The sequence below is a fragment of the Oncorhynchus clarkii genome, chromosome 14 (genome assembly GCF_045791955.1).
Source record: "Oncorhynchus clarkii lewisi isolate Uvic-CL-2024 chromosome 14, UVic_Ocla_1.0, whole genome shotgun sequence".
NCBI lineage: Eukaryota > Metazoa > Chordata > Actinopteri > Salmoniformes > Salmonidae > Oncorhynchus > Oncorhynchus clarkii.
In genome coordinates, this window is record NC_092160.1 from 23,941,092 (window position 1) to 23,967,580 (window position 26,489).

At 40.5% G+C, this 26,489-nt stretch overlaps 1 protein-coding gene across 1 annotated transcript; it reads right to left on the bottom strand.

The window, feature by feature from the left end:
• Positions 1-7,290: 7,290 nt before the first annotated feature.
• Positions 7,291-24,601, bottom strand: LOC139366435 (integrin alpha-6-like). The gene is made up of 25 exons (XM_071103915.1): positions 24,413-24,601; positions 23,785-23,906; positions 23,564-23,643; positions 23,018-23,285; positions 22,571-22,690; positions 21,877-22,090; positions 17,029-17,225; positions 16,825-16,913; positions 16,569-16,696; positions 16,298-16,387; positions 16,147-16,211; positions 15,859-16,004; positions 15,514-15,657; positions 15,084-15,205; positions 14,611-14,767; positions 13,219-13,302; positions 13,039-13,118; positions 12,822-12,896; positions 12,267-12,369; positions 11,939-12,115; positions 11,623-11,727; positions 9,450-9,560; positions 9,216-9,323; positions 8,411-8,536; positions 7,291-8,144 (listed from the first exon to the last, which is right to left on the bottom strand). The coding sequence occupies exons 1-25, from the start codon at positions 24,598-24,600 to the stop codon at positions 8,043-8,045; spliced, it is 3,201 nt and encodes a 1,066-aa protein (XP_070960016.1). The 5' UTR covers position 24,601; the 3' UTR covers positions 7,291-8,042.
• Positions 24,602-26,489: the final 1,888 nt, after the last annotated feature.

Here is a 26,489-nt window from a genome sequence, read left to right on the forward strand (position 1 = left end):
TGTCATATGTTTCCTTGTCCTGTTGTATTCTGTGCTGCTCTGCATGTGCTCATTGTCTGTCTGTATTGTCATTTTAATTAATGTTAATAATCTGCCCAGGAACTACAGTTGAGAATTAGCTGGCTGGCTAAAACTAACATGTTTACAGTAATGTTGATTAATGTGTACAGTGCTTTTAAAGCTTCATTTAATAAAGTAATGTAAAGTAACTGGCCCAATCAATCAAGATATATCTCACTTCATGTGTGATGCCAACCTTAGCAGTCCTAGGCCAAGTTATATTAATGTTATGCAAATAGTTACAGAACCCAATGTATGTGACTGAGATGATGGAATTGCATCCCATTGCTATCAAATATATAAACAATAAATTAATCTGAATAAAAACATTGATTTCAGGTTCATTTAACGGCCAAATACAGGGATGCAAGCCAGTAAAGTCACTACACAAGACTACACTAAACAATACATTAATTGCACTATACCACTGCTACGCCTGGCTATCAGCGGAGCCTTGTCTGGCAGCAAAACAGTTCATTCAGCCTCATTTACTGCCTTTAAAAAAAACATAGCTGATATGGCATTCGCCAAAAGGCATGTGGAAGAAGGTACTCTGCTCAGATGAGACTAAAATTGAGCTTTTTGGCCATCAAGGAAAACGCTATGTCTGGCGTAAACCCAACACCTCTCATCACCCCGAGAATCCCTTCCCCACAGTGAAGCATGGGTGTGGCAGCATCTTGCTGTGGGGATGTTTTTCATCGGCAGGGACTGGGAAACTGGTCAGAATTGAAGAAATTATGGCGCTAAATGCAGGGAAATTCTTGAGGGAAACCTGTTTCAATCTTCCAGAGATTTGATCCTGGGACGGAGGTTCACTTCCCAGCAGGACAATGACCCTAAGCATACTGCTAAAGCAACACTGAGTGGTTTAAGGGGAAACATTTAAATGCCTTGGAATGGCCTAGTCAAAGCCCAGACCTCAATCCAATTGAGAATCTGTGGTATGACTTAAAGATTGCTGTACACAAGCGGAACCCATCGAACTTGAAGGAGCTGGAGCAGTTCTGCCTTGAAGAATCTCCAAAAATCCCAGTGGCTAGATGTGCCAAGCTTATAGAGACATACCCCAAGAGACTTGCAGCTGTAATTGCTGCATAGGTGGCTCTACAAAGTATTGACTTTGGGGGGGTGAATAGTTATGCATGCTCAAGTTTTCTGTTTTTTTGTGTTTTCTCTTGTTTGTTTCACAATAAAAAATATTTAGCATCTTCAAAGTTGTAGGCATGTTGTGTAAATCAAATGATACAACCCCCCAAAAATACATTTTAATTCCAGGTTGTAAGGTAACAAAATAGGAAAAATGCCAAGGGGGTGAATACTTTCGCAAGCCTCTGTACTGATAAACTACGACATAAGGGCAAGACAAGCGGGTAAGAAGCAATCCTTAATTTCGCTTAAGACATTAATGAGCAAACTAGAACGAACGTAGTCAATGCAACTATTTGTTCAGCACTTTTGAAATGTACAGCGACAGAATTCAGAACATGAGCCGTTCTGACAGTGTTCTCCCTGCACACCAAGTCAGAACCGTATGATAAATAAAGGGGGCATATAAGCAGACAATGAAAGCTCCTACAATATTCAATGAACTGGAAGGTGATCGCAGCAGTCCTTTGTGGGAAAATGTTGTCATCAAAGTCTGGCATTCTCTGGATTTATGGTCCTTTCAAGACAACTGGGAACTCAAAACAAATTAAAAGTTGAATAACGATGACGTCAGTGATCTTCAGTTCGTAGCTCTAGAAAGAGGCACAAGTTCCCGATGTACAATTCCGAGTTGGATGAAAGTTCAGTCGTAGCTCATTTTTTCTGAGTTCCAAGTTTTCTTGAACTCACTAAAGTCAGATTTTGCAGTTCCGAGTTAAGGCTCAAGGTCATTGGCCACAGATAAAATGTTGTCAAATCACGTTATATCTACAGAAGCTTTGATTGGACATCATACTTTCAAATCTTAGCTAGCAGTCATCATCATGAATCAAGTTGACAGTCTACTGGCAAATCCTTTTTAATCCTTGTCATATGAAGAGAAATAACTAAGAGAAACTATAGATAAAATGTATAGGTGCTCAACGGCCATTGGACATAAACATTACACATCAAGTTGGAAATTGCAAATTCAACAATGAGTGGCTTGGAAGGAATCAGTGGCTAACTGCAATCCTTGCAAAGCAATCATTAGCCTGCTATTCAGTGGAGTGTCTGTGTGGTCCCAAATCTAAGATTAAGGGTCTCTTTTCCTAATTTAAAATTATAAACATTCAACATTGGCCATGCTGTCAATGAAGGATGATTTGTGCCGCGCTCAAAACAACTGTTAACTCGGGAACTGCAAAATCGGACTTTAGTGAGCTCAAGACAACTAGGAACTTGGGAAAAACAAGCTACGACAATGGAAAATATGTTTTGAACTTTCATCCAACTGGTAATTGTAAATCGGGAACTCGTGCCTCTTTGTAGAGCTACGACTTGAAAATCAATGACATCATCATGATTCAACTTTTTTTTTTGAGTTCCCAGTTGTCTTGAAGCACAATAAATCCAGAGAATGCCAGACTTTGATGACAAAATTTGATCACGAAGGAATTCTGCACCACCTTCCTGTTCAAGTGAGCACAGCACAACAAGGTGAGTCCAAAAATGTATTGTACTGTATGCTGCTGCATAAAGGATGTAATATGCCAGGGAGAGATGTATACTGTAGCTAAGAATGTAATACTAAGTGTATCTTGTCAGCTGTCAGTAGCCCATGTGCCTCACCCTAATAATTTGGTATATCTCCTCTTAATTTCGCCTACTGTTCTGACTTGGTGGTGCACATGTAGCCTATAACCTGTTTTTGAGCAATGTAATCATTGAATATTGTAAGAGCTTTCATTGTCTGCTTATATGCCCCTTTTATTTATCCTATGGTTCCGACTTGGTGTACAAGGAGAAAACTGTAAGAATGGCCAATGTTCTGAATTCTGTTGCTGTACATTTCAAAAGTGCTGAACAAATAGTTATATTGACTACGTCCGTCCTAGCTCACTCATTAATGTCTTAATTGAAATTAATTAATTATTGTCGTCCCCTAATGCCATAGTTTGTACATCTCAATTGTCAGTAGAAACCACACTTATTTAAGCAAGTCATCCATATCAGCTATGTTTTTTTAAAGGCAGTAAATGAAGCATAATGAACTGTTTTGCTGCCAGACAAAGCTCCGCTGATAGCCAGGTGTAGCAGTGGTAAGGTGTTGGGACTGCTGTTGGGACTCTGATATTGGCACAGCTTTATGTAGGCCCTAACAGTTTGTTATGGTGGAATTAATGTATTGTTTAGTGTTGTGTTGTGGCTTTGCTGGCACGCAACCCACATATATATTTTTTTGCCCCACCAAGATTTACATGCTAAAATCACCACTGGGCAATCCAGACAGCACTGTGTTGGATGGAGAGAGTTGACTGTTCATTTATAAAGTGACAGTTCTGTGGTGTGACTCGTGATCCATTCAGCTGTGAAGGCCAACACACCACCTGATGTAAGACTTCTAAATCAAATATCGACTCCCTCTATTAAAGACAAGCTGCTGTACCAATCAAACTCAGTTATGAAAGTGCTGTTCAGAAATACTGATATCCATAGTTGATTGAATACAAGTATTCTCTTCATAAGCAATCCATAATCATTGCCTGCTCTTTGCTTCTACTTTGCCTTACACAGAGAACAGGAAAACCAAATAAACCTGGAGATAAACACTAGTTAATGCCAACAGCTGTTGGGAAGTCCAGGATTGCTACATAAATTGTTGGACTTTGGATTCTTATTATATAACGGGTTGTTTGGATCCTGGATGCTGATTGGTTGATAGCAGGGAGTTATTCACCACAATCTCTGGGTAATGCCTGTTAACAGTTCTATTAGAATCAATGTGCATTCAATATCCCACAATATCCCACAGCCATATTCATCGACTTGGCCAAGGCTTTCGACTCTGTCAATCATCACATTCTTATCAGCAGACTCAACAACCTTGGTTTCTCAAATGACGGCCTCGCCTGGTTCACCAACTACTTCTCAGACAGAGTTCAGTGTGCCAAATCGGAGGGCCTGTTGTCCGGACCTCTGGCAGTCTCTATGGGGGTTCCACAGGGTTCAATTCTCGGGCCGACTCTTTTCTCTGTACACATCAATGATGTCTCTCTTGCTGCTGGTGATTCTCTGATCCACCTCTATGCAGACGACAACATTCTGTATACCTCTAGCCCTTCTTTGGACACTGTGTTAACAAACCTCCAGACGAGCTTCAATGCCATATAACTCTCCTTCCGTGGCCTCCAACTGCTCTTAAATGCAAGTAAAACTAAAAGCATGCTCTTCAACCGATCACTGCCCACACCTGCCTGCCCCTCCAGCATCACTACTCTGGACGGTTCTTGAATATGTGGACAACTACAAATACCTAGGTGTCTGGTTAGATTGTAAACTCTCCTTCCAGACTCACATTAAGCATCACCAATCCAAAATTAAATCTAGAATCGGCTTCCTATTTCACAACAAAGTATCCTTCACTCATGCTGCCAAACATACCCTCGTAAAACTGACTATCCGATGTCATTTACAAAATAACCTCCAACACTCTACTCAGCAAATTGGATGCAGTCTATCACAGTGCCATCTATTTTGTCACCAAAGCCTCATGTACTACTCACCACTGCAACCTGTATGCTCTCGTTGGCTGGCCCTCGCTTCATATTCGTCACCAAACCCACTGGCTCCAGGTCATATATAAGTCTTTGTGTCACACCCTGACCATAGTTTGCTTTGTATGTTTCTATGTTTTGGTTGGTCAGGGTGTGAGCTGGGTGGGCATTCTATGTTACATGTCTAGTTTGTCTAGTTCTATGTTTGGCCTGATATGGTTCTCAATCAGAGGCAGGTGTTCGTCATTGTCTCTGATTGGGAACCATATTTAGGTAGCCTGTTTGGTGTTGGGTTTTGTGGGTGATTGTCCTTGGTGTCCTTATGTCCTTTTTCTGTCGTGTGTATGTGCACCAGTATTAGGCTGTTTCGGTTTTTGTTACGTTTATTGTTTTGTAGTTTTTGTATTGGATTCGTGTTGCTTCAGTTTCATTAAACATGGATCGCAATAGCCACGCCGCATTTTGGTCTGACTCTCTTTCACATACAGAAAACCGTGACACTTTGCTAGGTAAAGGCCCACCTTATCTCAGCTCACTGGTCACCATAGCAGCACCCACACATAGCACGCGCTCCAGCAGGTATATTTCACTGGTCACCCCCAAAGCCAATTCCTCCTTTGGCCGCCTCTCCTTCCAGTTCTCTGCTGCCAATGACTGGAACGAATTGCTGAAGCTGAAGACTCGTATTTCCCTCTCTAACTTTAGGCACCAGCTATCAGAGCAGTTCACAGATCACTTCACCTGTACATAGCCCATCTGTAAATAGCCCATCCAACTACCTCATCCCCATACTGTTATTTGTTTCTTCTCCTTTGCACCCCAGTATCTCTACTTGCACATTCTTCTTCTGCACATCTATCACTCCAGTGTTTAATTGCTAAATTGTATATATTTCGCCTTTATGGCCTATTTATTGCTTTACTTTCCTCGTCTTACCTGATTTGCACACACTGTATATAGACTTTTCTATTCTGTTATTGCCTGTATGTTTGTTTATTACATGTGTAACTCTGTGTTGTTGTTTGTGTCGCACTGGTTTGCTTTATCTTGGCCAGGTCACAGTTGTAAATGAGAACATGTTCTCAACTGGCCTACCTGGTTAAATAAAGGTGAAATAAAAAATAAAAAAATGCTTTTCATGTGTCTTGGTTTGAATCCAGAAATATTAACCAGAGATATTTGAGAACCGCTGGACCAGGCTTTGTACAAAGTTTCCCCTGAGATCTACCGTGGAAAGATTGTTCCTGGTACTCATGATAGGTTGGGAGCAGCATGTGTGTCTGGTTTTGTATGGTTTGAATAAGGTTTAGTATTAAAAAAAAGGAATGGGGTGTGGATAGGAGATGTTACAAAATGGTGCGTTTACTGTCTTTAAACTTTTGCATGAACTTTTCTTTAAGACAACAAAATTACAATGGCAGCTTGGTTGAATGAGCTCTGAATTAAGGAGGATTAGTGTTAAATATATGTGAGAGTGATTGATAAGAGTGAAAATGAAGGTGTGGTGAGCGTCTTAACCCTATATTAAAGTCAAATTAAATGTAGCTCTCAGACAATTATTTTCTGAATGTCTCATATCATTTACAGCAAGGGAGAAAGTGAATGTTTATGACTGGGAACTTCAATAAAACTGATATGACGATGACAAAAGACTGGTTAAAGATGAGAAAAAGTAGCCAAGGACATTTAAGTCTCCACCAAGCATAGAGCAAACAGCAAGTATTCAATCATAACTTAATACAATAAAAAGCTCTACAAAGTAGAGACAGATCGACTTGATTCAAAAGAGACAGATCAACTTGATTCAAAAGAGACAGATCGACTTGATTCAAAAGAGACAGATCAACTTGATTCAAAAGAGACAGATCGACTTGATTTAAAAGAGACAGATCAACTTGATTTAAAAAGAGATGAGAGGTTGAAGAAAAGGGAAAGGTCATGAAAGTGTATAGAAAGAGAGGAGAGGTTGAAGAAAAGGGAAAGGTAATGAAAGTGTATAGAAAGAGATGAGAGGTTGAAGAAAAGGGAAAGGTAATGAAAGTGTATAGAAAGAAAGGAGAGGTTGAAGAAAAGGGAAAGGTAATGAAAGTGTATAGAAAGAGAGGAGAGGTTGAAGAAAAGGGAAAGGTCATGAAAGTGTATAGAAAGAAAGGAGAGGTTGAAGAAAAGGGAAAGGTAATGAAAGTGTATAGAAAGAGAGGAGAGGTTGAAGAAAAGGGAAAGGTCATGAAAGTGTATAGAAAGAGATGAGAGAGAAGTGTAATAAAAAAGAAAAGATGGTTAATATAATAAGAATGTATTGAGAACATTCAAGCACACTTTTTTTTGTTGAATGACCAATTGCAGCATCCCTTGTTTGAGGGAATTGTATTTATTTTTATTTAACTAGGCAAGTCAGTTAAGAACAAATTCTTATTTTACAATGGCGGCTTACAGTGTTGTCCAAACCCGGACAACACTGGGCTAATTGTGTGCCGCCCAATCACGGCCAGATGTGATGCAGCCTGGATTCAATCCAGGTACTGCAGTGCCGCCTCTTGCTCTGAGCTGCAGTGTCTTAGACCACTGTGCCACTTGGGAGCCCAGTATGTTTACTAAGGTTCTTAACCTTGTATGTTAGGATAATAAGTCTGTGTGGGAGTGGTTACGTACGCCAGGTCTAAATATGGATTTTGACTGTTTATTAATGAAACGTCATTATTAAAATAAACAATGATAGATGCTTTTGACTATCAAAGTGCACAATTCAAATTAATGAGTGGTCACTGGATGGTGATTTGTTTTTATTCAAAAAACGTTTGGTTTCTAGTCTGTTAGTGGAACCACTATGACCTCATATCAACACTCCCATATAAGATACCACATTCCATTTCTGTAAAAGGATAGTCAGTACAACTTTAAGATGTAACAATTTTGGGAAATAGACTACTCCGTTTCATAAACTGTCAAGAAAATGTTGTGCCTGTAAATTCATTTTTACTGTTTTCAGAATTCAAGTCTCTTCTGGTAACTTTATTATTGCTACCAGTGGATCTAATGTTCAAGCTCACATTTGTATTAATATCCACATGGCAGTCAGACAGATTCACAGGTACAGTATGACATCAATACAACCATTAAAACAAACACGTAATTTAAAAACAACAACTGAAATCCATGACATTTTATGTACGTTTAAGACGTTTCACAAGAGGTGCTAAACTTGTAAACATTTGTGTACATACACAATCTTAAAATGAGCTTTTCACTATTCTGTTCAATTAATTATATCATTGAAGTGTATACAATTCTCTGTGCCTATGCAGTTGGACCCAAAGATGAGTCTCCTCTAATGGGGTGACGTTCCTCTGTGTTCTTCTGCATGACATAGTACTTCTTAGCCACAGGGTACTTTATGCACTACAATAGGATCAAATAGACAACTTTATTTGTAGCCGGGGTGAGCACACACACTCAAAATAAAGATTCTCACAGAAGTTTCAATATTCATATCAATATTTGGATTCCACCAGAGGAGGCTGGTGGGAGGAGCTATAGGAGGAAGGGCTCATTGTAACGGAATAACGGAATAAATGGAACAGAGTCATTTAAGCCGTTACAATGAGCCTGTCCCTCTATAGCTCCTCCCACCAACCTTCCACAGTGTGTATTACACATTGTGTTACCTTCCACAGCAGAAAGCCGAGCAGAGCCAGAAGTAGCAGTCCTACCATTACAGAGAGGAAGATGACCCACCAGGCGACCTTAGCCCAGATGGCAGCCTTCCTTTCAGGGAACACTGTCAGCCTCACCTGCAAACACACCATCAAACTGAAGGTGCTTTACAGTATTTAGTTGAGACAGCAAACACTCCATCATGCCATCAAAATGAAGGTACTTTACAGTATTTAGCTGAGACAACAAACACCATCAAGCCATCAAACTGAAGGTACTTTACAGTATTTAGCTGAGTCGATGAACACATGACATTCTTGAAAAGAGACACAGAAGTACTGGTGAGAGTGTATGTATTCTGCACAGTGTGAGAGGGTGTGTGTGGTTAAATGGGCAGTGGTAATTACATCAGCTACATTGATCTGTGATTCCAGATTAGTAGACCAATTTCAACCAAACCAAAAAACAACATCAATTTAGATTACAGGATTAGTCACTAAGTATGGAAAGCAATTCCATACAGATATGTATGAAAAAGTATGCTACAAAACAACCAGAAAGTTAATAATAATAGTTGAAAACTATTTCAACTCTAAAGAACAATAATGTAGTCCTCTGAAGATAGATCAGGTATCCTTCAGTGGCAGGGAAAAATAGTCAATGTAAACTTCTTAACTTAAACACATAGGCCATCATTATATTTCTAAGCTGACGTGTGGAATTGTTTTAAGATGGTCATACTATGGATCATTTAGCTATTTGAACACATAGGCCATCATTATATTTCCATATAAACAAGCATAAGCATGTTTGTACCTGGGTTCCAGATTTCTCAGTCTTCCTAAGTCCAATATTCTCTGCAGAGTCTGTCAAGCTGAGAGTGGCATCCAGCACAATGTCCAGGTAGTTTAATGAACTGTAGTCCTGTGATGGGGATACGCAGAGAACAAAGAAACTGCACTGAAACTGGACGACACAATGTCTATGCAACAGAATTAGGTGTTATGTACATGAAGAACCTGTAGTAACAAACATAAGGGAAATTGGCACCTCAAGGAAAGTACTGTTCCAAAGGCGAGCTTGAAGAAACACCACTGCAGTACTGTCCAAACCCAGCAGAGGGCACCGTATCTCTACACATTTCAACTCGTCTGAGCATGTCTGCAAGAAAGTGAGCGGGGTTCAAAAATTAAAGTCTCTCCACTCAGCAATGAGTTGGCAAAAACAAAACAAAAAATTAATTGTTTAGAATTTAAGATGGGGCAGGGGGGGTGGGGTGGGGGGGGGGTGATAAGCTGACATATGATATTGTTTTAAGATGGTCATACTATGGACCCCTTTAGGTATCAAGTATTCCGATTTTTTTTATTTGATAAAATATTTACTACTAAACACCATAGAAGCGCATTAAAAAACAAATTCATAAATGGAAAAAAGGACAGTTAAAAAAGAAATCACAAGAAGCAAGGTTTTGAACTGTTTGTCCTAAATCTAGGAAATATAAAAAAAATCTGGAAATATATATTTTTACACATTCTACACCTTTTTTTGGGTAGGCAAGAAGCTACCTTCCTACATAGTAGTTTGGGGGTGGGGGTGCTGTGATTTTTCATAATTTTTGTTGTTGTTGCCTGCCCAACAAACTTCTATATTGGTTCGGTAATCCTATTGGTCTGCTAATACAGGACTAGTAAAGGCCCAGTGTACTACTTTTGTGAAAAAATGGAAACTAAATGTATTTGAGTAACTTGAGTCTGATAATTATCTGTACAAAACAGTTCATCTGATAATACTTGTGGAAAATAAAAAAAACTTGCTTGATACACGTTTTCCAGTTCATTGAAATACTTTGCGAATGCAACTTTTTTCTATGTGGAAACTGAAATGGTCTATTCAATCCTTTTACTAGACACTCTTAGCTAGAGCAACTTACAGTAGTGAATGCATACATTTTCATACTGGTCACCCTTGGTATTCAAACCCACAACTCTAGGATTACAAACACCATGCTCTACCACCTGAGCCACATCACAAACCACTTGATGTTTCAATGTACTCAATTACTGCATTGTAAATTGTTTTTCTTCATGGTGATGGAAAGTCTACAGGTACAAACCTAATAGATGACCAACCTACACTATGTACAACACAGTAATGTACATTTACATTAAGTGGTTTGTAAGGATGGTTAATTAACACTGAAACCAAAAGTGGTTGTTTTCCATGTTATTTGATCAATAAAAATATTACATCTGATGTGGATGTTTTGGATCTTTTCCCATAACTTTGCATCTTTTGATGTAAATGTTTGAGGCTAGGTTTTTGTTCTTTCTGGAGTTCATTAGAATGACAATCACAGAGAAAGGGACAGGGAACAACTCTCACAATTCCATCTATTTAATCCTGCAAGACACTGTTCTTAGGTATACAACCACCAAAGTGGAGATGCTACAGAGCTACAGATGTCTATACCGGTCCGTTAATAAAAGACCAGTAAAGGCCCAATGCACTACTTTTGTAAAAAAATAAAAAGAATAATACATATATACAGTATATATATATTTTTTTCTTCTGATTTATCAGGGGGTGCTGCAGCACCCTCAGCACCCCTACTTCCTGTGGCTATGCCTTCATACTTAAATGTGTTTTTTAAACCGGTACCGGTTATCTTCAGAAAGTTCCGTGACACTTGTGTTGGTCGTAGAGCAAAAGGGAGAACTCCATTGTGTTCACGAGAGCCTCAGCGGTCCATAGATTGCTCATATTAGTGTGTAGCCCAAACTGTTTGGCAGCTACAGACAGAAGTTGGTTGATCGGCTGAACCAACTTCAGATGAGTCTCCTGACACTTGTAGGGGCCGTAGAGCAAAACGGAGAACACCATCAGGTTTGTGAGATTCTCCCCTTTCCATAATAGTTTGTATGTCAAACCGTTTGGATGCTACATACGTTTTTATGAGAATACCGATTTTCAGGATGTCTCATGGTCTGACAAACACCGCTCTAACTTTGCCACCTTTCACCGCAGATGCAGAAGTGTGACACTGGCAGATGCTGTGGATTGAGACGTATCCTATGCAAAAAACAGATGTCTCTTATCTCTTAAATTGTTGGATTTTGATGGGGATTTTCTTTGTTATGCAACTTAGATTGACACACCGGTGCGTCAGTTGACTCGAGTGGGTTAAACACATGATAGTTGCTTCAAATGAATGTTCTCTTACCAGAGTTTTGTATTTTCTTTTCTTTGACAGGAAGGAGAATCCATCCTCAGATGAGAACGCCTCCTGATGAGCATCTCGTCTTTTTCTTGAATTATCACGAGAGCCCTGGAGTTAAATATCATAATTAGGAAGATGTGCATTAACTACATCTTACAAACAGACAAAGTAGGTTACTTACGCCAATTGTGTGAATGATAATGCATATAAATCATTGGTTACTACACCACTCGCAAAAAAGAGCACTTGTGAAAGAGATTCACTCAAGATCCAGTAACCTATCGATATTACCTCCGAATTGATGCTCAGAAGAATTTACCTTTATATGTTGGACAGGACTGATCTCCTTTAGCGGAGAGCAGGGAACGTTCTGTATGCCTTCACTGTGGATCTGCACCAGGTACAGCAGCCATTTCCCCACTGTGTTCTCCTTGGGCCAGTAGATATTCAGCGACGCATTGGCAAAGGATTTCAGTGGCCTGCCCAAATTCCATATCTGTTCAAGTTGACAAATAGATGTATTTAATAAGCATATATTTTGGGGGAACATTTTATACGCCCAGTGCAGAGCAGTGTACAAAGGCATATGGAATTTCGATAATCACCAGGGAACAACAGAATTTTGAACCACAAATCAATGAGGTCACCCTGAATTCATACTCCACAAGGGTTCCAATATCGTCCTCTGATTTCATGGCGCTCTCTCCCTTTACAGCTCCTCCAAAGCTGACCTGGGAGGGCCTGGCCAGTCTGAGAACAAACACATCTCATAAACCTTAATTCCTTCACCACATTAAGGTTGCGTCCCAAATGGCACTCTATTCCCTATGTAATGCACTACTTTTGATAAGGTCCCATAGTGCTGTGGTCAAAAATTGTGAACTAAATATTGAATAGGTTGTCATTTGTGACACAAACTATATTTTCATGACAGGAGCTCTTCAAATATGTTAGCTAAAAGGGTGGGGTTTTATTTTACCTTTATTTAACCAGGCAAGTCAGTTAAGAACAAATTCTTATTTTCAATGACTGCCTGTTCAGGGGCAGAGCGACAGATTTGTACCTTGTCAGCTTGGGGGTTTAACCTTCCGGTTACTAGTCCAACGCTCTAATCACTAGGCTACCCTGCCGCCCCAATAAGCAACAGCAGAACAAATACAGCAGCAGCAACAGCAGAACAAATACCATGTCTGTACACCCACCCAAATACTTGTAGGTGCAGCTCAAAAACTACTTTGGCCTTTGCTTCACTTGCTTGTATCTTCTGCACACTTGTCCTGCAACCAAAAGACTACTCTGTTAGAATAATCTGTGTGTGACTGGTGTAGAGCATACAAAAGAGACACACTCAAATGTTACATTTATTACCCAGAGCTAATGGGTCCTCTAACAAACATTTATGTGCACTGTTATACTTACGTTTCAAGCTGCAAGGTAACATTTACATCAGTTGTGCTCAGAGAGATGCGGGAAGTGGACAATATTACATAGAAAGTAACCTAAGGGACACAAATGTCTCTTACTTACAATGGACAACTATTCAATTGTGGTATCATAGAAAAAATAAATGTCTTAGACATACACAACATGACTACTCACTTCAGCATCTCTTTTGAATGGGTTTCCCAGTTCACAGTCTGTCAGTGTACCATTGTCATTGGGGTTGCACTTCACTAGTACTTCCTGTAGGGTCAACATATCCAATCAGGGAGCCAGACTTTTGAGTCATATGATAGCAGCTGATAATTTAATGAAACTATAGGCAGTGATGTAAAAACATACACTACATGACCAAAAGTATGTGGACCCCTGCTCGTCGAACATCTCATTCCAATATCATGGGCATTAATATGGAGTTGGTCCAAACTTTGCTGCTATAACAGCCCACTCTTCTGGGAAGGCTTTCCACTAGATGTTGGAACATTGCTGTGGAGACTTGCTCCATTCAGCCACAAGAAAATTAATGAGGTTGGGCACTGATGTTGGGCGATTAGGCCTGGCTCACAGTCGGCATTCCAATTCATCCCCAAGGTGTTCGATAGGGTTGAGGTCAGGGATCTGTGCAGGCCAGTCAAGTTTTTCCACACCGATCTCGACAAACCATTTATGTGTGCTTCGTGCATGGGGGCATTGTCATGCTGAAACAGGAAAGGGCCTTCCCCAAACTGTTGCCACAAAGTTAGAAGCACAGAATCATCTAGAATGTCATTGTATGCTGTGGCGTTAAGATTTCCCTTCACTGGAACTAAGGGGTCTAGCCCGAACCATGAAAAACAGCCGAAGACCATTAGTCTTTCACCAAACTTTACAGTTGGCAGGTAGCATTCTCTTGGCATCTGCCAAACCCAGATTCGTCCATCGGACTACCAGATGGTGAAGCGTGATTCATCTCTCCAGATAATACGTTTCCAGTGCTCCAAATTCATGGTGATCTTAGGCTTGTGCGCAACTGTTTGGCCATTGAAACCGATTTCATGAAACTGCCTACAATCAGTTATTATGCTGACGATGCTTCCAGAGGAAGTTTTCAACTTGGTAGTGAGTGTTGTAAGAGACGACAGACGATTTTTACGCGCTGCGCCCTTCAGCACTCGCCAATCCCGTTCTGACAGCTTGTGTGGCCTATCGCTTCGCGGCCGAGCTGTTGTTGCTCCTAGACGTTCCCACTTCACAATAACAACACTTACGGTTGACAGGGGCAGTTCTAGCAGGGCAGAAATTGGACCTGTAAGCAACGGGTGTGGCTGAAATAGCCAAATCCAGTAATTTGAAGTGGCTCCATTTTATTTACCTATTTATTACCCTGGAACAATTATGGTATTGGTGATGTTTAACTTCAGAAATCAAGAAGATGGGTGGTCATATTTTCATTGATTTTACAGTATCCTGAATAGAATCATGGCTAATTAACATTATTTTAACTCCTAAGGCCAGTATACTGTACAGTGATTTTACCAAAAATGTATGGAACGGCGAAGGCCAGTGACTTACTGAAATGTGGTTGAAGTATAATGATGAGAATGAAAGAGAGTCAGGGAGTTTGATGATCAGATGACTCTGATGGGCATCATCACCCTCCCTATTGGTCACATTGACCTCCAAAGCTATGTCCTCATCTCCAGCAGAGATTACTGGAATACCTCTTTCACTAGAAAGACATGAGCCTTATCATTACCAAAGCACTACATTGACAACAGCCATATTGAGCAGAGGAGGCTGGTTGGCGGAGATAGGAGGACATGCTTATTGCAATGACTGTAATGGAAAGGTATCAAACACATGGAAACTCTTTGTTTGATATCTTTCCATATATTCTAACCCAGTCTTTACAAAGAGCATGTCCTCCTATATCTTCACCCACCAGCCACCACTGCATTACAGGGTTCATGTAACCGAATACATAATAAGTTGAATGTAGTCAAGAGGGACTTGGGTAAAATTCTAATCACACATTTAGTTTCTACCTGGGCAGTGGGGTGAATACATCTTGACCCAGTAGTTTTGGTCTGGAACAGAACCTGTACTCTAGCTCCAAGTTACTTTGGCAAATGTTATCACTCCCACAACCTTTATTTATGAAGATAACCTGAAAAAGTTGAATTTAGTTCTTAAGACTCACAATAACTGTTTCATAACTACTAGGCTTATATCTCCACACACACACACACACACACACACACACACACACACACACACACACACACACACACGCACGCACGCACGCACGCACGCACGCACGCACGCACGCACGCACGCACGCACTCACGCACGCACGGAAGCACACACGCACGCGCACGCACACGCACACACACACACACACACACATAAGCACACACACACACACATAAGCACACACACACACATAGGCACACACACACACACACACACGTTTACCTCTGAGGTGGCTGTACTCTGCTCATAGAGGCTGAGTATTGGAGTAAGTGCAGGCAGGGGACTCTTGCTTTCTGTCTTACTGTCATTCAGTAAGGACACAGAGACAGAGATGGGGATGCTGTGCAGTCTGTCCTTGATATCACCCTTGAACAGATGGAGAGAAATGGTACTGTATTTTCATGATCGAGGAAATAGTGGCTTTATAAACAAAGTGTGTTGTTGTCTTATGACCCATGGTTGTCCCTTGACCCTAGTCTATTTGGAGGAAAACACACTTTGATTTCTTCATGAACCACTGAATTAAGACTACAGTTGTGACGAGATGGAAAAATGCAGAGTCACTACCAAAAGCTTGAGTTGGGTCTCAGTGCACTTCTCTTTGCCCTGCCCTGCTAGCTCCAGGACTCCCTGGGACTGAAACAGAAACTGCATCCTGGAGGAACGCCTCTGTTTCCTCGTCTCAGCGTCAGCCTCGAAGGCATAGTTGACAGCTATAGGAAGAGAATGCATCGCATAAGTTCCGGAAGCACAGTGTACATAAAGTGTCAAGAGTACAGTGTCCATATTAGGACAGCCTCAATCTCAGCAGTACCAGGGCATGGTCATTTAGGAGGCTGAAGGTAATGCACTTACTCAGTCTGGGGTTGTAGGATGGCGGCTGTGCTGTGTAGGTAAAGCATGCCCGTGCCTTGAAAGTACTATGGAAATGTAGACAATAATATGTTGGGTTTCATTACGGCAGTGTATTGATATTTGTTTATATGTTGTTTCTTGAAAGTCTTACCATCTGTGTTTGTCACAGTGCTCTGCCGCCATATTGATTGTACTTGGGGTGATTCGTAAGTCCTCTCTGATATTGACTACTGGCCTTGCCCTGTAAGCAAATCCAAGTAAATAAAAATGACCAGTGGACACCACCAAGTTCAAAACTTGATGATGAGTAGAATATACTTGAATCAGGTGTGTTGAAACTAAAGGATATACTATAAATCCTGTGTGTTCTCTCAGGACTAAGATTGAGGAACACTGATATGATGTCATCAAGGAAAAGTTACCTGTAGACAAATATGGAATCTGAGAGTGATCCAACAGCCAAGTCAGGGTAATGATTGCCATCCATGTCTATTTTGCCAGTCAGAGAAAATCCAAATCGTCTTATATTATACGATTCTGCTGTTATAATCTATAATGACAAGAGATACTGTTTGTGACAAAATGTAGTTTGTGTTCAACATTCTTCAAACTTTCTTGAGAGATTGGGGTGGCCATCACTCAGATGCAGGCGTTCCAGTTTAATGTAAAGGCTCCCACCTGTGCTGTCTTTTTGTGGATTCCACCTGAGGAACCATAGTAAAGGTACACTCGCCCTACACCATCATAGGGAGCCCCCACAGCAATATCTGTCAAGTAAAAAATAAAGTTAAGGTCTGAATTCATGAGGGAGATGGGTCGCTAAGATGTTCCCAAAGCCGAGAGAAAGGTTTAAGTTAAAGTAATGAAGAAACCTCAGCCAACCTTCATAACCGTCCTGATTGACGTCTCCAATGTTCTCAACTGCGAGACCGAACATGGAGTCTTTGTTCCCATCCAGACGGACAGGCTCAATCTTCTCCCACTGTCTTCCCCTGTTGTTGATGTAGATGAACACTGCCCCTCCGACCTCCCCTTCTTTTAAGAAAAACTCGGGTGCCCCCACAGCAAGGTCGTCCCACCTGGAATCCCCAAAATACCCGACCAACAGAATTACATACAATACATACTACCGCTGGTTCTCCCACATTAAAGGTCCAATGCAGATGTTTTTATGTCAATATCAAATCATTGATATTGTCAAGTATTCATACCCCTTGACTTATTCCACATTTTGCTGTCTTATTGATTAAATATTTTTCTCACCCATCTACTCACAATACTCCATAATTTACATACGTATTCACACCCCTGAGTCAATACTTTGTAGATGTACCTTTGGCAGGAATTACAGCTGTGAGTCTTTCTGGGTAAGTCTCTAAGAGCTTTGCACACCTGAACTGTACAATATTTGAACATCCTTTTTAAAAATTCTTCAAGCTCTGTCAAGTTGGTTGATGATCACTGCTAACATCCATTCTCATATCTTTCCATGGATTTTCAAGCCGATTTAAGTCAAACTGTAACTAGGCAACTCAAGAACGTTCAATGTCATCTTGGTAAGCAAGATGTATATTTGACCTTATGTTTAGGTTATTGTCCTGCTGAAAGGATAATTTGTCTCCCAGTGTCTGTTGGAAAGCAGACAGAACCAGGGTTTCCTCTTGGATTTTGCCTGTGCATAGCTCTATTCTGTTTCTTTTTATCCTTATAAACTCACTAGGCATGGCCGATGACAAGCCTACCCATAACATGTAGGCCGTCATTGTAAATAAGAATTTGTTCTTATCTGACTTGCCTAGTTAAATAAAGGAGAAATAAAACACATTTAAAACATGATGCAGCCACTGGTACTCAGTGATGTTTTATTTGCCCTAAACATAAGACTTTGTATCCAGAACATAGAAGTAATTTCTTATTTTTGCAGTTTTAATTTAGTGCCTTCTTGCAAACAGGATGCACTTTTTGAATATTTTTATTCAGTACAACAGGGATCATCAACTAGGTTCAGCCTCGGGCCAAATTTTTCTTGACGGATGGTCGGTCGGGGGGCTGGAACAGGCCTGATCGGCAAGTAGCCTAGTGGTTAAGAGCATTGGGCCAGTAATCAAAAGGTCACTGGTTTGAATCCCCAAGCCGACTAGGTGAAAAATATGTAGATGTGCCCTTGAGCAAGGCAATTAACCCTAATTTCTAATGTATGTTCCTCTGGATAAGAGTGTTTACTAAAATGTAAACATCACTAGCACAGTGAGGCTGCTGCCTACATACAGACCTGTAATCATCTGCCACTTTAATAAATGGAACACTAATCACTTTAATAATGTTTACATATCTTGCATTACTCATCTCAAATGTATATACTGTATTCTATACTGTCTATTGCATCTTAGCCTATGCCACTCTCACATTGCTCATCCATATATTTATATATTCTTATTCCATTCCTTACTTAGATTTGTGTGTATTAGGTATTTGTTGTGGAATTGTTAAACATTACTTGTTAGATATTGATGCACTGTCGGAACTAGAAGCACAAGCATTTCGCTACACTTGCAATAACATCTGCTAACCATGTGTATGTGACCAATAATTTGATTTGATTCAATTTAGATTTTTTTTTAAATTGTCACTGACCTCCACACAATAACCCATAATGTCAAAGTGGAATTATATATTTTTTAAAATGAAAAGCTGAAATGTATTGAGTCAATAAGTATTCAACCACTTTGTTATACATTTGCTTAACAAATCACATAATAGGGTTTAACATAATTTTTGAATGACAGCTAGATAACCCCACACATACAATTATCTCTAAGGTCCCTCAGTCGAGCAGTGAATTTCAAACACAAATTCAACCACAAAGACAGGGAGGTTTTCCAATGGCTCACAAGGGGCACCTATTGGTAAAAAAAAACAGATATTGAATAGCCATTTGAGCCTAGTGAAGTTATTAATTAAACTTTGGATGGTGTATCAATACAACCAGTCACTACAAAGACACAGGCGTCCCTCCTAACTCAGTTGCCGGAGAAGAATGAAACCGCTCAGGGACTTCACCATAAGGCCAAGGGTGACTTTAAAACAGTTACAGAGTTTAATGGCTGTGATAGGAGACAACTGAGGATGAATCAACAACATTGTAGTTAGTCCACAATACTAACCTGAATGACAGAGTGAAAAGAACGAAGCCTTTACAGCAGGGTACCCCAACTGGGTTTTTTTGTTGTTTAAAAATGCATCTACACATACATATATATATCTACACACATATACACCCCCATGAGACCCTCTCTGGGATACCGTCTTCTGGGCTCCTGGTCTTGCTGTATCCTGTCGGGCACAAAAACTGAACTCCATCCTTTTAGCTCGGGCACCGTCTACAACTATTCTGAAGTTACCTTTCTCCCCCCCGTCCCTTCTCTTGTGTGCTGCCCTTCTGGCAGCTTTATGGGACTCATACAGCTGGTGAGCCCTTGATTACCCACCAACCACAATCAGCCCCAATTAGTCCTGGCCGGATCCGCCATTTTGGAGTCAACAAAGTTAGAAACAACACCATAAATATTTACTTACCTTTGATGCTCTTCATCAGAAGGCACTCCCAGGAATCCCAGGTCGACAATAAATGACTGCTTTGTTCCATAAAGTCTGTCATTTATGTCCAAATAGCCACTTGTTGTTAGAGTGTTCAGCCCAGTAATCCATGAGGCGCATGAGGCGCATGTATGAAATCAATCTTTAGGACGTTTTTAACATAAAATATCAATAATGTTCCAACTGGAGAATTCCTTTGTCTTCAGAAAAGCACTGGAACAAGAGGTAACTCTGTCGGGAGCGCTCGTCATGAGACCAAGGCACTCTGCCAGACCACTGACTCAAAGAGGTCTCATGAGCCCCTCCTTTACAGTAGAATCCTCATTCAAGTTTCTAAAGACGGTTGACATCTAGTGGAAGCCGTAGGAAGTGCAACTTTATCCATATCTCAATGTGTATTCGGTAGGCCAAGCTTTGAAAAACTACAAACCTCAGATGTCCCACTTCCTGGTTGGATTTTTCTCAGATTTTCGCCTGCCATATGAGTTCTGTTATACTCACAGACATAATTCAAACAGTTTTAGAAACTTCAGAGTGTTTTCTATCCAATACTAAAAATAATATGCATATATTAGCATCTGGGGAAGAGTAGGAGGCAGTTCACTCTGGGCACGCTATTCATCCAAAAGTGAAAATGCTGCCCCCTATCGTAAAATAGTTAAAGTAGAGTTATTAAAGTGACTAGTGATCCATTTATTAAATTGGCCAATGATTTCAAGTCTGTATGTAGGCAGTAGCCTCACTGTGTTAGTGATGGCTGTTTAACAGTCTGTTGGCCTTGAGATAGTAGCTATTTTTCAGTCTCTTTAACAGCAAACTGGGATAGGGAGAGATTGAATATGTCCGTAAACACACCAGCCAGCTGGTCTACGCATGCTTTGAGGACGCGGCTAGGGATGCCGCCTGGTCCGACAGCCTTGCGAGGGTTAACACATTTAAATGTCTTACTCAGGTTGGCCACGGAGAAGGAGAGCCCACAGTCCTTGGTAGCGGGTCGTGTCAGTGGCACTTTAAAATCCTCAAAGTGGGCAAAGATTGTATTTAGTTTGTCCAGAAGAATTTTAAATTCAGGCCTTTGTACACAACACAATGTGGAAAAGTGAAAGGTTGTGAGTACTTTCTGAAGGCACTGTAAGTATCTTACTGTGATTGTTTTCAATTAAAATGGGTTAAAAGAAACAAAAATAGCTTCTTAGCAAAGAGCAATTTCTCAAGCAAGAATTTTGCTCTGTCTGTCTGGGTGTGGTCTGATTGGGGAAGGAATTCTGAAAACTATCAACCAATTTACCCCCTGGTGATGTCAGGTGAGGCCAAAACTCCATCCCAAGAAAACAGCCTGAAACTTCAGGTTGTCTTTTCAAACAGTTCTTACACTAAAAGGGCATTATCATAATTTTCGCAATATTATTCCAATCTCATAGTGAGGAAAATATTGTATATAAAACACAGAAAAAACAATTTTTTGACTGTACTGGGCCTTTAACAAGACCTACTGTATACAAAGCGTGCATCACAATAATATTGCTTCTCTTCTGAAATGTGCATTTGGTCACTTGCTCCCACAAATCTTAAAGACATGCTCCGGAACTGGCGAATGTTTAGTATTTTTTAAACCTCCTGCTTTGGGCTGGATGTGTCCATGTGTAGTTCATACATGCACAGTGTATGTGCATAATTACTATCACCTCAATTAACCACGAACTCCCTAGTTTGAAAGAAACTGTTTTTCTGGAAGCTGTGCTGCACCATTTCCCCACCATTTTCCCCCACATGGGACAGCCCCCTAGCAATTCTAGCCATTGAGCTTCAGCCCCTCACCATTTGAGTGACAGCTAGCAAGATGCACAAACAGCAGAGCGAGAGAGAGAGAGAGCAATGATGTGGTGCACATCATTGCTGATATGTGACTTAGTAGGCAATTTTCAGGGGACCACTTAGGGACCACTACTTTCAGAACTATGTACCGGAGAATCTCTTTAAAGCATTGAATTGGTGGAGGCACGGCTAGTGAGAGTTTCCACCATATTTCGTATACCAGTAATTTCCTTTCAAATCATTGAAAGGAAGTGAACAATGCGCATTTCGGGAGGAAGGGGAGATAATTGTGACAAAGCTACTGGCTGAAATCTGTACCCATCAGCGTTGAGGTCCACCACGGCTATGTCGTAGCCAAAGGAGGAGGCCAGGCCTGGGCCTTTAAGGATGTTTTCCACAGATAGACTTCTTTCAGCCAATGGGTCTCTCTTCAGAAATGCCACCTCCCCACTGAAACCGCCTCGTGGTGCCCCAGACACTATAGTCAGCTGGCCCTTCTTGGTGAGGGCCATTCCAGAGTCGATTGAGAACCCTGGAATAAAGACAGCAATTGCTCAATGTTAGCAACTGCAGTGCTACCACGATGAACAGGGGGTCCCGTTCTGCTCAGTTGTTAGAGCATGGTGCTTGCAACACCTGGGTTGTGGGTTTGATTCCCACGGGGAACCAGTATGAAAATGGATGCACTCACTACTGTAAGTCGCTCTGGATAAGAAAAGAGTCTGCTAAATTACTAAAATATAAATTGTGCACAAGGGTCCAAGTCTATGGGAAAAGGGAGATGTAATTCACAAAATGTGTAAATAAATAGTATGAATCAATACGAAACATGCCATTCTTTACATTTTTAAGAGAGTAAAGCATCCTCACTGCATCACTTACACCAACAGTATAAAAAAACGAACAAAAGTATTGATGAAATTTACCACAAAACCAAGCACTTCTGTGTTTTCCTTTCACTGTGATGTGATTGAATAGAGGATGAAGAAAGCTCTATCCCATCTAAACTGACCTAGATAACTGTTGTTAAGGAGAGGGATGAGGTCACGGTCAAGTCTGTCCACATCCCCAGTTTCACAGGGCTCTTCATTTGACACTTCAAGGTTGTCTAGGGACTCCATTCTCACAATTCCTGTGACAGGCAGATGCAGAATAATGTGAATAATTGACCCTTGGGAATAAATTAAGTTGTTTTGAATTCGTTTTAATAAAATGCTGTGGACACCAGGGTCTTTAAACAGGCATAAAATAAATAATCTATAATAGAGACTGTCAAAATGTTTCAACCTGTCAGGGCTTTTCAAGACACAACTAGGTCTGATCTCAGTATATTTATGATACAGTATATGAATACCATGTCTCATACATATCAGATACATATCATAATTCAGTGCATCATATTTTTACATTAACAAGATGAAACCCATTCTAAAAGTATCTCCCAATTCAAAACATGTACCTTTCCACTGGTAAGCTCCGGGGCCCCCAAACAGCAGAGATGTGTTGTCCTTGGCGAAGGCGGCAGAATGACCTTGTTGACAGTATCCGAACCAATCAGGATTCTTAGGCTTATCCTTGATGTGTTTTCTGTCATCACAGATCACCCTCCTCCAGATTCTATGGGCATCACTCTTGTGGAGATCTTCCCCCAGGATATAGCACTGACCGAATACGAGGTTAGGGGTGTCAGGATTGGTGCTCCACTCCTGGTATCGATGTGCGCAGGTCTGTGGTGGGGAGAATGATAGAAATTCTCTCAGACGTAAGGAATTCTAAGTCATAAACAAAGGGGTTTGATTTATAATGAAAATGTGCTCTTTTGCTAACTTCACTGAAACCCTGAAATGTTGTCCTTTCCGAGTCAATTAAATTCCTTGAATTAAAAACAAAACAAAAAAGAATATAAGTTTATTACAAAACAAACCAAACAAACCAAAAACAATATAAGTTTATCATTGTCAACAAATGGCAATTCAAAGATTAAAGTACACAATATTTACAATACCATAACGCTTTGACCAGGGCCTTGGCTTGTCACTCGTACACCCATCCATTGGTCTTTGACATCCTTGCTTTTAACAAACTCTGGGGAACATTTGTTTTCAAACACAAAAGTTAGCGTTCACGCACATTAATGTTAAATACACATTAACAAAATCACACATATTTTCTTAACAGCAATCAAACACACAAAAACCTATTACACGTGAGTGTAAGCAAACAAACCATCATTGTCAAGCTTGACACGCTCACAGCTCTTAGAATCAGTGGTGAGCTCACACTGGTAGATTCCTCCCGTAACTTCAATTTTGGTAAATGACTTGGCGCGTGGTGCTCCAACCAGCAATCTAGGAAAAAATAAATCAGAGTGTTGTACATTGATGTAAAACTCACATGCAGCTCTACAATAAAATATTCAAACTAAAAACAACTTTGTCACTGCTGGTCTGAGTTGTATCAATCAACCAATCAATCAATGTTATTTTATAAAACAATTTTTACATCAGCAGTTGTCACAGTGCTTTACAGTTATCCTAGACCCCAAAGAGCAAGCAAAGCAGACGTGAAAACCGAGAGGCCAGGAAAAACTCCCTAAAAGGAAGGAACTGAGGATGAAACCTAGAGAGGAACCAGGCTCAGAGAGGTGGCCCATTCTCTTCTGGTTGTACCGGCTAGAGATTAAGAGTAGCCATTAAGGCTAGTTCGTTTCTCAGTTCATATTGTGTACTTATATAAGACAGATGGGTAATCAGACAGGATAGAGGACACACAAATAAGTTTATATATGACAAGCAAGATCAGATAATAGTATGTATGAACACTGTTAATAATTTCTTATAAGAGGTCAACTCACAGTTTCTTATTGACAGGATTCAGTTGATGGTGCAGTGCCAGGGAGAATCCAAACAGGCTTCCTGGATCACCATTTTTCCTCAGAACATGCTTTGTGTCCGTGTCCAGATTGAAAGCTAAGATGTGAAATGGTAGACAGGACAAAAGAAACCACTGTTCCAGTAAGAGGCCCCACCATTGAATTGTCATGTTGGTGTTGTTGGTACAACTCTCTGTTCTAGCTAACCCAATAGCTTCTTCTGTGGTGTCCTCGTGTTGTGAAGCAGAATGGGAAGGCAACACTACAGAAATGGGATGTGACTGGCTGCAGTATACAGTGTTGACAGACAGGGTGTGGTTCAAGGGGAATTTAGCTCAAAGAACTCAAGCATTTCACATGTTTATTATTTGATTGCTTTTGTTAATATTTACCTTGTTCCATTCTAAGGACATGAGGAACTTCACACCGATCAAAAATCTGGTGGGTGTGTTCACAGCGGCAAACCAGTGATACTGTACTGTACGGTGTTGATCGCTTGGTAATACTAAATGGAAAACTGTGCAAGACCATGAGAAATGGCTAAAAGGAGAACTTGTACAATATGTAACTGCTCACTGTCATGATCACTGTCGTGATAACAGCTGTTATTTGTCTAAAGTAGTGAAACTTCATCTTGACAGTAGATGTGTTTTTTTAGTTATTCAATGAGTAAGGAATAATTCAAAGCACATGTTACATTGTAAGACATAACAGAGTGGTGTAACATGAACATGGTCACATTTCTGTCAACGACATTACAATTGATACAGCATCAGGAAGGAACATTTTACATGATGATGTTGTCACGTTCGTAATAAGGATCAGACCAAGGCGCAGCGTTGTAAACGTACATTCTTATTTATTTAAAGAATGAACACTGAACAAAATAACAAACCGTGAAGCTATACAAACGAGTGCTGACAGGCAACTACACATAGACAAGATCCCACCAACACCAAAGGGAAATGGATACCTAAATATGATCCCCAATCAGAGACAACGATAAACAGCTGCCTCTGATTGGGAACCACATCAGGCCACCATAGACATACAAATCACCTAGACCTGCAAAACACCTTGACATACAAAAATCCCTAGACAATACAAAAACTAGCGTACCCACCCTAGTCACGCCCTGACCTAACCAAAATATAAAGAAAACAGAGATATCTAAGGTCAGGGCGTGACAGATGTAGTCTTTCACCAGATGCCGCTGTTTCACCAGTTTAGAACATAACTATCTTACCAGTCTCACAGTCAAAGCGTAGGTCAATGTGGTAAATCTTATAATTATGAACCACATCGATGTTCTCTCTCAGTTGTAATCTATTCATACTGCTAATATGCTGTAGTCTATTGGTCATGGTTTATGCAACCAATTTTATTTATCTTGTTAGCCTTCACTGTTGTATCTCATTAAATAATGAAATCATCAAAAATGCATTCTGTTTTAGCAATCAGCTGGAAAAGTAGTGAGAGGCTTGACCCCTCAAAATTGTAATAAATTGAAACTTGAAAAGAAAGGTACAAGTGAATCCAGTTAACCATATTCTTCATGCATATTGCACTTTGTGCATGCACTCAAATTACTATGTTTGCCTAAACTGTACTCAGTATTGTCAAAACTAACAGTAGAGTGGACTACTGGGGAGAATCAAACTCACTCTTCAGCCAATACCTTGTAGTCAAATATATCCTATTGTTTGAGAATAACAGCAAGCGTATGGAGTTATAGTGAAGTTCTTATTCCTAACGGGTAGAAGTAGCTACATCAGTGGATACAGCGAAAAGGGTGAGGGGGTCACATTCAGGGGAATAAGACCAAGAGGTTCCATTTGTGCTTGGCTAGAATAAGGAGGGAGGGCTTCCAGAACGAGAGGGCTGTGACATTTTCCACTGAGGTCTTTTAGCCATCCGCAATGAAACCAACAAACACAAAACATGTCCAGAGACAAACAATGATGCCTGGAAACTTGAACATCAGTGTGGTTTTGGTGTTAGAGGTGTGAATTCTAGAGGCTACTTTTGCTGTAACAGACTCACTCTCACACCAGGTGCA

Bases quoted from the DNA above. Each gene is read 5' to 3' on its own strand.
- LOC139366435 (XM_071103915.1), bottom strand. From the start codon at position 24,600: ATGACAATTCAATGGTGGGGCCTCTTACTGGAACAGTGGTTTCTTTTG. The intron at 12,370-12,821 runs GTGGGTGTACAG...GTTTGTTCTCAG, and splicing joins CTGCACCTACAAGTATTTGG to ACTGGCCAGGCCCTCCCAGG. The intron at 8,145-8,410 runs GTAACACAATGT...ATCCTATTGTAG, and splicing joins TCGGCTTTCTGCTGTGGAAG to TGCATAAAGTACCCTGTGGC.